Source organism: Nannospalax galili, unplaced genomic scaffold (genome assembly GCF_000622305.1).
Source record: "Nannospalax galili isolate Female #2095 unplaced genomic scaffold, S.galili_v1.0 scaffold1051, whole genome shotgun sequence".
NCBI classification, from domain to species: Eukaryota; Metazoa; Chordata; class Mammalia; order Rodentia; family Spalacidae; genus Nannospalax; species Nannospalax galili.
Window position 1 is genome coordinate 2,620,567 of NW_008331995.1, and position 11,080 is coordinate 2,631,646.

Below are 11,080 nucleotides of genomic sequence, written 5' to 3' on the forward strand. Positions count from 1 at the left end.
TCCTGTGCTGGATAGCTTTAGGGTCAACTTGACATACCTGGGTTGAAGGAGCCTCAGTTGGGGAATTTCCTTCATTACCCTGGCCTGTGGCCATGCCCATGGGGCATCTTTTTGATTGCTGAGTTATGTGGGAGGGCCCAGCCCATGGTGGGTGGTGCCACCCCTGCGAAGGTGGGCCTGTGTTGCATAAGAAAGCAGGTTGAGTAGGGGCCAGGGGTGCGGGCCAGTGGGCGGTGTTCCTCCATGGCCTGTGCTCCAGCTCTTGCCTCCAGGTTCCTGCCCTGAGTTCCTTCCTTGGGCTCCTTGATGAACTGTGACTCAGGAGATGTAGGATAAAATGGACCCTTTCCTCCATTGGTAGTGGTCAGAGTGTTTTGTCACAGCAATTAAGAAACAAACTAGGACACCTCCCAATGGCCCCAATTACTTTGATCACCAATATGCAACTTCGTGACAGCACTAGAGTGTGGTTGCTATGACATCAGACAGTTTTGTTGCAAGGAAACTGAGGCCCATCATCAATCTCTTTTCCAAAGACTCAAATATGTTGTGCATGAAATAGTATTTACTATTTCATGGTAAGGAAACAAGCAAGTTCAGCCTCTTGTGAGCAGCAACTAGCCACAGCTAGTTACAAGTACTATCCCAGAAGGGAGTCATTTTATTATTGAGTACTTCTCAGTGTGAAGTCCTGTGAATGCCAGTGAGGCAGAAGGTGGTGGTAAAGGAGAAGGAGGCAAGTTTAGTGTCAAGCCTTAGATTACCCCAATTTTTTTTTTTTTTTTTTTTTTTTTTTTTTTTTTTGACAGGGTCTCCCTGTAGTCCCAGCTGGCCTGGAACTCACTATGTAGATCAGGAGGCTGGCCTTGAACTCACAGAGATCTCCCTGCCTCTGCCTCCCGAGTGCTGAGATTAAGGTGTGCACCACCACGCCTGGCAGATTACCCCAATTTTTAAAGATTATTCATGAATCCCTAAAAAGAGTCAGTTGCTAAATTCTGGGGTTAACAGGTTCCAATGTGTAGGTATGGGTGCTGACTTATGGAACCTACGTTCTAGGGAAACAGAAAGACAAATACAAATCAAAATACAAAATAATGCCCTGTGATAATAATAGTGAATTGATTGTTATAAAGGCTATCACAATAAAGATGTTCACAGGAGATTCATGGAAGTGTCAGGGATTAATTTAAACTAATTAGGTAAGTCCTTTCTCAGGAAGAGAGCTGTATGAAACTGGGCCGATGAAGTGGGCACTGGGAAGTGGGCATTCCAGAGGGAAGAGGAGGTGGAAAGGCCCTGAGACAGGAAAGGACTGAGGCATTAAGGCAACTACAGAAAAGAAGCCAATGTAATAAATTACAGTGAGAGGCAGCAGAGGAGTGTGAACTGAGGTTGGAGGAGCGGACACAGAGCACGTTTTGTAGTCTTGTGCGGGTGAAGGTCAGGAGACTTAAAGGAGAAATCTTACTGCTTTTAAAAGATGCAGCGATTTGTTTTAAGGAATCACTCTCTAACTACATGTATGTAATATAATGTATGAACTCATAAACTTTATTCTGAAAAGGCTACTATTGGAAGCAACCAAAGGGCATTTTGAAAAAATTTTCAAATATATAAACAAAAATGTTCTAGTGCTGGGGATATAGCTTGCTGGTGGAATGCTTGCCTAGCATGCCAAAGGGCTTGGGTTCAATTTCTCAAAAAGACACAATCTGTTTCAAAGCTCAAACAGTTGCCTAAAGGCTAGTAAGCTAACCAATGCACTCCAGATTTCAAAAGCAAAGACTAAACCAACTTACGTACCTCCTCGCTGCACCAACAGTGTGACCTCACTTCCTTTTGGACACTCAATTAGCATATCCACGACTTGATTGTGTGTAAGAGCTTGCACGTTCTTCTTATTCACTTCCACAATGAGATCCCCTTCTTTGAGGCCTCGGCAGCGGGGACTGTCAACAATCTGTTTCACTCTCTGGCCACCTCCACCAGGACTATCTGCGATTGTAAAACCAAATCCCATCGGCCCTTTGACTATGTGAACAGTTATGAGCTCTGGCTGAGTGGCTATGGAGGAAGCCAAGGAGACCGTGTCATTGGGATACCCATGGGAGCTGTTGGAAGCCACGTCTGCAGGGCTGCTTGGCCTGGCGTCCTTCATGCTGCTAACTTTGCCTGTTTTACTACTGTGACTCGCTGGTGAATCGTAGGTCTCTTGTCCATTCACAATAATTGGTTCTTTGTCCAAAATGGCCACTGAGGTCACTAAACTTGTATTGGGGTCGTCTGGGTCAAAAGGCAATGGATAACCTCTGCAGAGTTCAAGGTCCACGCTGGCACCAATGGGAATGGACTGGAAGATTTTTACAACTTGAGCATGTGTATGTCCCAAAACACAAGTGTCATTCACGCTGACAATTACATCCCCTGTAAAAGGCAATAGTTTGGGGGTCAAACAATGCAGAACTTCAAAAATGGAATGTCATTTTACTAATATTCAGAACATACTACCCCAAGATGTGCTACTTTAGTATAGGCTTATTTGGTGCTAAAGATGCTTGAAAGAAAAAATTAGCAAGTGTGGAAAAGCACTCTGATCCTCTTGTTTCCTTCCTGAAAGAAGGGTTTACATGGAAGCTGTTCCTCCCACACCAAGAAGCATCATTCTTACAGTACATTCTTCTCAGTATGGATTTAAAAAAAAAAAAAATCACTGTACAGTGACTTGTTAAGCCAACACATGACTTCCTAGTCAGTCCTCTGCTCAAGTCACTGCTCTGGCCCAAGCCCATGTCTTGTTCCATTTTCATAACCTATTCTGTGTTCACTGTGGTGAGTATTGAACAGAATCTTTGGGTTGCTATTTCCTTTAAGGACCCGTATCATATCCACCTCATTCTTCAGGTGCTTTTTTGGGGGGGTGGAGTGGCTGAGAGTCAAGCTCTCACTATGTAGCCCAGGCTGGCCACCAACTCCTGATCCTCCTGCTTTAGTCATCTGAGGGCTAGTGTTACAGATGAGTGCCACCACATCTGGCTTTAAACTTATATTAAGTGAACTTTCATGTTTTTCTTTTATTAACTTGTCTTTTGTCATTCTCAGAGTCAGACAAAAACCTTAAGAGGGTAGAGGTAAAATTTTACCTCTTCTGCACTTTCAATATGAAATTGAACTGAAACTGGGGTAGGGGGGGTGGGAAGCACCATCAGGCAAAACCAGACTACTTCTATTGTTTAGTTTAACTAGTAATAAAGCTTTCCTTTAGCATCTAGTGTCTTCTTTGTTAATGACAATATAATAATCATTGAAAGAACGCTAGAACTCTAAGTTTAGAATTCATTTATTCAAAAGACTCTACATTAGTAAATTACTGCTTTACTATATGCAAAAGCACCCTTACAAAAATTCCAAAGTCAAAGGAATTGCAAAGGTTTTCATCTGGACTGCAGGAGGGTTTTTTGTAAGGGAGGGATCTGGCCTACTGCAAGATGTATAAAGGACCCTTACAAAGTCATGACAGAGGCCTCATCGCATGGAACATACTATGGCCTTGTGGACTCACCTGTCTCCATCTTGCCATCCAGTGCGGCAGGACCATCTAGAACGAGGCTCTTGATCTGCAGAAACTCATCAGGTTCATCCCCTCCAACCACCGTGAAGCCAAAGCCACGGCTGCTTTTCCTTAGCTTCGTGTGGATGAACTTGCCTTTCAACTCAGAAGGGTTTCTTGTAAAAAAGGGTTTGCCTGAAATAGAGTGAGAAAGCACAAGGAATGTTGTCACGAGTGAACCTGTGAATGAACAAAGATGCTATGATCAATAAAGAGCGCAGTCCAAGCTCATGGACTGAGGCCTTCAGACACAGATGGGTCTTAATGTAAAAAGATGATTCAATGATAAAGAGTGCTCGCTGCTCTCCAGAGGACTTAAGTTTGGTTCCCAGTACCTAAATCAGATGGCTCACAACTACAGGTGATCTGACACATTCTTTTGTTCATGGCGCGCGCATGCGCGCGCACACACACACAGCATATATACATGAAAATTTAAAAAAAAAAAAGAAAATCCTCTCTTGATTTCAGGACTGGGGGCACTGTTCTCCCTCTGTGTTTAGGAGGTGAGTATCATACACTAAGCATGTCCTCCTTTTTTTGACTCATGGTTTCATGTAGCCCAGGCTGGCCTCCAACTTACTATGGAACCAAGGATGACTTTGAATGTCTGATACTCCTCTTTCCACTTCTGAGTGTTGGGATTATAGGCGTGAAGTGTTGGGAAGCAATGAACCTAGTGCTTTGTGCACACTGGGCAAGCACTCTACAATTAAACTACAGCCCCAACCCACATATGGTATCTTTAATGTCCAAAAGAAGATAGAAGAAGACAAACTTGGTCTCAGTCATGTGACCTGCTTCCTTGATTTTAGTTCATGAAGTTGATGGTAGCTGAGCCCCCACAGCCTCCTTAGAGAAAGCAGGTGGGCCTCACCGTGTGTCATGCTTTTCTTTTGTGTTTTGCAGTCTTGACTACACTGTCCTGCTATAGATAAGTCATCTACATATAGGTCCAACTGAGCAGAAACATTGGTTTTTAACCAAATGGAAGGCTTGGGCTGAAAGGCAGGGATAATACCAGGACCTGTATCATGATCAGAGTAATTTGACGAAAGTGTACAATCACAACGATTTTTGAAAATTAAAGGTCATTACATTGAATAGAATTCCAAAGTCATTGGACTTTCCTTATTTATCTGTAGGTTTTAACAATTTGTGAAATAACCAACATGTTTCCATTGCTAACGTTTATTGCATTAGAAAAAAAAAGAAAAAACAAAAACCTGAGGTCATTTGGCTTGGTGCATTAAAAAACAAAAAACAAAAGAATAAGCCAAAAGAAAATTCCCAAACTAAGTTAGCTATGTAACTGTCAATGGTACTAAGGTCTTACTCTTTTCTTCAAGTGTGTGTGTGTGTTGTGTGTGTGTGTGTGTGTCCGACATGTGCACATAGGCCAGAGGACAACCTCAGGAATCATCCTCAGGGATGCCATCCACCTCCTTTGAGTCAAGGTCTCTCACTGGCTTGGAGCTTAACAATTAGGTGAGGGTAGCTGGCCAGTGAGCTCCAGAGCTGGATTACAAGTGCGTATCACTACACCTAGCATTTTAACTCGGGCTCTAAAGATAAACTCAGCTCCTTATGCTTGTGGGGCAAGCACTTAACTGGTGGAGCTAGTGTCTCAAACCTAGGTTTTTTTTTGATAAATTCAAAAGTAGCATTTCAAATCTAAATTAAAAATTGTCATTGGGGCTTTACTGTATTTCCCTATAACTGAGACATCACTGGAATTTCTTGGGATATTCCAAACAGTGGCCACTTGCATCTTTCCCAACTCCATTTCCTATGTCTTGCCCTTGTTAGAACCACCTCATCTGCTCTCTTTCTTTTCTATTAAAAAAAAATTTTTTTTTTAAAGGAGAAAAGGAGTTACCATGTGTTAGGAGCCTGGCACTCAGTGCGGAAAGTTATTTTTGGTTAACTATAACTAAAAGGCCTTAAAAGGTCTCTGGGCATGCACACAATTTTTAATTGCATATTTTAAAAGTTTCTGGCTCTTTCAAAGAAGGCTCTTTTAAATTGGCTGTAGTCAGAGGTCTGCTCGTGAACCTCCTCTCCAGTGCAGTCCAAGGCTTACTGGAAGCTCCACAAATGGCAGCCCTGTCACTGTGGCTAAGGCTACTGCCAAGGTGTGGGGAGAAGGAGGCCACCTCTGTTGAAGGCTTCTGAAAGACAGCTCCCAAGACAATTGTCAAATAAAAGGTGAGGACAGGTAAGGTAACCCCTAAAGTTTACTTTGGGCTAGGCTGTTGCTGTAGTGCCTGCCAGCAATCCCGGGAGAGGAGAGATGAAACACATCTCAGTTATGAGGAGAAATCAACAGCCACCAACTTCTCAGTGACGTTTTCTGGTGCCACATTATTAAAATGTGCACTGCTTCCTCAACATTTCCGACTGTCCCACTTTTCTGCTTTGTTTTTTGTCCTTAGAATTTACTACTTCCCAACATAGTATACATTTCACTGACTGGCTTGGTTTCTTGTCTTAGTGTCTTCATGATGATACATAAGAAGCACTGCATGTGCACACACATAAAGTCACTAGAATGTAAGCTCCGAGGAGAATGTCATATGCATATGTATCCAGGGCTTAGAATACTGCCTGGCACTTTTTTATTTATTATTTTTATATGTATGAGCATATTGCCTTCATGTATGGAGGTGCACCTGTGTCGTGAAATGCCCACAGAGGTTGAAAGAGGGCACTGGATCCCCTGGAACTGAAATTATGGATGGTTGTTAGGTACTATGTGGGTGCTGATAACGGAACCTGGGTCCTAGCCCTCTTAATCGCCGAGCCATCTCTCCAGCCCCATCTAGTACATTTTAAGTGCTCTAAAAATTTCCACTGACTGACTGACTGAATAAAAGCACAGTGGACAGATATAATAGGTTGTTGAGAAGACCGAAAAGAAGTGACTAGATAGGTGTTAGAACATTTCATTTTTCTTACAAAGTTAGAAAACTGAAAATGCACCAGGCAGTTTACCTGAATTTTAACCAAGAGGGAACATCAGAGTATTTCATATTTATTATGTTTTAAGTATGGGTTGGTCACTACATTAATGTGGCTTTCGGGGAGAAAAGCAGTAGGATTTGTTGCTCTTGGCTGTAGCCCTGTGGTCCAGACCATTTTTCGAGACCCTAACTTCTAGGGCTAGCTAGCAGTTTTAAGACCTGACTGTATACCTGTAAACTCATCTGAGTGGCCTTTTAAACATGTACTCATTCTAGTTCTTTTTTGTTTTTATTTTATTTTATTTTATTTTTTGAGACAGGATCTATAGTTTAGGCTGACCTCAAACTTTTAAGGTAGCTGAGGATGACCTTGAACCGTGATCCTCCTGCCTCCACTTCTTCAGTGTGGGATTACAGATGTACACCACCATACTCAGTTTATGTGGTGGTAAGGACTGAACCCAAGGCCTTCGTGCATGCTAGCCAAGCACTCTGTTAAATGAGCTGTAACCAACTGAGCTGCACCACCAGCTCCAGTTTTAGTTCTTACCCTAAGCTCACTGAATCAGGATCTTCTAGGTTTGGGCTCAAAATTTTGTCTTTGAACTACCATTAGGAGTTCTCTGCCAGAGCAGAATTACTCTTGGTTCTGGTGTTTGACCAGCCACTGTCCAACACTACTTTCTGGAACACTGGAAATACTGTGTGTTTGCACTGTTCGGTATCACGGCTGCCACACCACACAGACATCACAGCCTTGAAATGTAGCCTTGTAATGGGTCAAATAACTCAAATTTTCATTTTCCAATTGCAGTTAATTTGACACTGTACTACTTTAGTGTTGCATGCTTAAAGGGAAATAGAGGTAGCACCAACTTCATATGATAGTTATGAAGAATGACTATGATGGATAAGATATGTAAAAGTCCTACAGAAGAGTTTGGTATTAAAAAGGGCTTTGTAAATCAATTATCATGTAGATGGGAGATGGAGAGAGCACGGTAGGTGGGGAAGCTACAAAAATCCTCTCCAAGCCTAAGCTTAAAGCTAGAGAGTCGTCTAAGGACACAGTTACAAAATGACCCATTGTTGGGAAATAAACTCAATCAGAGGAGAATTTGGTTGAACAGTGAGCTTGGCAAAATTAATATAAACTACCAAACCAAGGTGGCTTCTTCCTGCTAGCATTATCAATACTATGCAAAATAAGATGTGTAACCAACAGGCAGACCACCCGAAGTCTTAAGCAATGAGGCTAATGTTGAAATTAGTTTATTTCAATCCCCACTTGGGGTGACTGGGTCGGGGTGTTTATGGGTTTCTTTGGTATCACTTATATTCCAAAGATTATGATGTTTGACAGATGAGGCTCAAGATTGAGGCCACACTGGCTGTAGGAATATGTGAGCTGACTGCAGGGAGAGTTCAGGGGACCTGGACTTTCTCAGCCCACTCCCAGGTTAAACACGGCTATGGAAGACAAGAGAAAAGAGCCTAGGGGCTGGGAGTGTGGCTTGGGAGCAGAGCACTTGCCTGGTACTCCTGGGACTCTGTGTTCTAAACTAACACTATAAAATGAACACATTAGTTTAAAAAGCAGGAGAGGCCTAGAAAAAAGCAAAGTAGGAATCTGAGATGAAGCTCACCGATATATGCCATTCATATTCTTAGCGGGTGCTTTAAGTATATGGGATACCCAGGACCTGTACTTTCAGCTTTTAATGTATTTCATCTCTAAAACAATTCTTTTAAGAACACGGGCTGGCTATCATGTGTGTATGTAGATGTATGCATATAGACACACTATTTCACTCAATAACATAATTTCAGCAGAACATACATATGAAAGGATTATAACTGATTTGGGATTAACTGACAGTGAATCTTTAAAAAAAAGGAAATAAAACCAACAAAAAACAAAACTCATAGTTTTGTGCCTCTATGGGATTCCAAGCCTTTCAATGAAGCAATTACTGTTAAATAACAGAACATCAAAGAATACTAACTGCAACTGATAAATTCTATAAGTGACAAGCACAGGATGGCTAAGAGTAACTATGGCAGAGGACTCGACCAAAGACCTGGAGGGAACAGGAGTCAGCAAAGAATGGGAAGAAAAGAGAAAACCACAGGGGAAAACCTATGCAGCTCTCAGAACTGGTCCATACAGTGGATGGTTCGAGGAACTTAAAGGAGGCTGCTGCAGTTCTCTTACTAGGAGAGAGGTGAAGTAAAGCAGCATGAACCAAAGAAGGAATTTCAAACTCAGAAATGCTGAGGAGGCCATAATCATGCTGATAGTAACATGTTATCACAGCTGCGTGCTAGCCTTATGAAAGCCATTATCACAGTAAGTTTATTTGTGCCTGAAGAAATCACCTCACATCAATTGATACTAATAAAGCTCTAACGATGGTATCAACTAGCAGAGAAAACTTTTCTTCTGAAAATTACAATGGAGGAATTAAAATGAGAGAAATGTGTTATTCTACTTATCTTACTACATCTAACACAGTTGGATCTTGCTAAAAATGTTGACAGGAAGATAAATTTTACATTACTTGTAATGGTTCTGCACAACCAACATTCCATAACTCTATCCAACATGATGCTTATTTCTAATTTTCTTTTTTTTTTTTGGGGGGGGGGTCTTTTTGAGACAGGGTTTCCCTGTAGCCCCAGCTGGCACTGAACTCACTATGTAGAGCAGGCTGGCCTTGAACTCACAGAGAACCACCTGCCTCTGCCTCCAGAGTGCTAGGATTAAAGGTGTGCCCACCCCAGGCCTTAGTTTTCTTACTTTGAAAGAAAAAAATCTGAACACTCCTGTTCCTCGAAAAAACAATTTTGTGTCAATGAAGAATAGTGAGGTATAAAATTAGCGAGGTCTGAGACCTTTCAACATTCAAGAATGACCCTTTCTAGGGGGCTTTTGTCATGAATAAAGGTGAGACCTATTCAACTGCTACAGGACATATAAACGTACAAAGAGCAGCCAGGAAGGAAGTTAAAAACAGAGCTATTTTATGATTAGAAGAAAAGACTAGTCCAAAGCAAATATGTTGACTGGAATCTCAAACTATCTAATGCCAAGTTTTAAATTTAATCTTACTCAGCATGAGATTAAATAGTATGGTTTCTGAATCTTTCATTGACAGTTCTGCTCCTCTGGTGCTGATAATGTTCAGGACCATTCTTATCATGAGGAGGGGTAGTTTGTGTGCTCCTGACATCTAGTGGGCAGAGAGACTGCCAAACATCCTACAACAAAGTTCATAGGACAGTCCCTTTGCAAAGAATTACCTAGCCAGAAGTATCAACAGTGTCGAGGTTGAGAAACTTGGCCTTCAATGGTCACTTAGCAGGTACCATTATTTTTTAAAATAGAACAAATAGTTGGAGAATTTTAGAATTCAGAATAGCTTCTAAATTTTTTGACACATCTTATACATTTAGAATTGCTTCCATTCTTTATGTATTTTATTATCCAAAGAAAGAGGTGGGAGCTACAAAATTCTCATTAAGGGGGGGGGGAGAGAAACTGACTTTAGGCTTGGCAAGATGGTTCATGGGTAAAGGTGCTTTCCACAGGAAAGAGTTCTTTCCATAGGTCCCACAAGGTAGAAGGACAGAACTACTCCTGAAAGTTGAGTTGAGCATCTGACAGGAACAAGTGTGCACATACATACATACATACATACATACATACATATATACAATAATAAATAAATAAATAAATAAATAAATAGTAATGAAAAGTTTTCAAAAGAGGTTCTAGAGCTAAAACTGTGATATAATAAAAACCCTACATTACCCTGAAGTGGAGCTTCCCTGGCTGGCTCCGGATTGCTCGGGGGGTGAGAAGGAACCACAGGAGGCACAAGGGATGAGTGATCTTCTGTCCATTCTACAAGAAAGAAGAGAAACAGTATGCTGGACTGTCCTCAAACACTTAGACTACTCACTTCTTCTTAGTACGAACTAAACCAATGAACCAATACAGTAGGTAGTGTGCAAAAGAAAGCAATTGGTATCTGACCTCAGGACATAGAGATTGTTTTCTTTCATATTTGATGTTTGGGTAAAGAAATGTGATATAACCAGTAAAAGTTCTAGCTCCCTCTGGCTAGAGTTTTAAATTTTTTAAAAAAAGAAAAAGTGTGGGTACACCCAAAGGCAGCCATTAAGAAAGAAACTTCTACAGGCTTGGTCAGGTGTGGACTGGTCTTCAGAACATGCCTGCCTTACAGAAGTTGCACTGAGGGAGATGCCAACACTCTGCAAGACACTAATGTCTGTTGTCTCTGAAACTCAAAGGGAGGCCACTGCCAGGTCCTCACTGTAATTTTATGCAGGCTGGAGGCCCAGGAATACTGTGGGAGTGGTAGACTGACCTTTGCGATGCACTGTGGAGTCACTTTCCCTTAGCCAACACACCCAGCCGTACACACCCACTGCCCAAACTGCATTTTCCAATGGTACTCTGTTTTACCGTCTCAGAAAAAAC

At 41.7% G+C, this 11,080-nt stretch overlaps 1 protein-coding gene across 14 annotated transcripts in view; it reads right to left on the bottom strand.

The window, feature by feature from the left end:
- Magi1 (membrane associated guanylate kinase, WW and PDZ domain containing 1) overlaps positions 1 to 11,080 on the bottom strand; it is a 692,255-nt gene that overhangs the window by 71,136 nt on the left and 610,039 nt on the right. For all 14 annotated transcript variants that reach the window (XM_017796616.2, XM_017796611.2, XM_017796614.2 and 11 more), the window contains exons 10-12: positions 10,388 to 10,480; positions 3,563 to 3,745; positions 1,807 to 2,427 (exon numbers count right to left, since the gene is read on the bottom strand). In XM_017796616.2, coding sequence (XP_017652105.1) covers positions 1,807 to 2,427; positions 3,563 to 3,745; positions 10,388 to 10,480 — 897 coding nt within the window. The remainder of the gene's footprint in view (positions 1 to 1,806; positions 2,428 to 3,562; positions 3,746 to 10,387; positions 10,481 to 11,080) is intronic.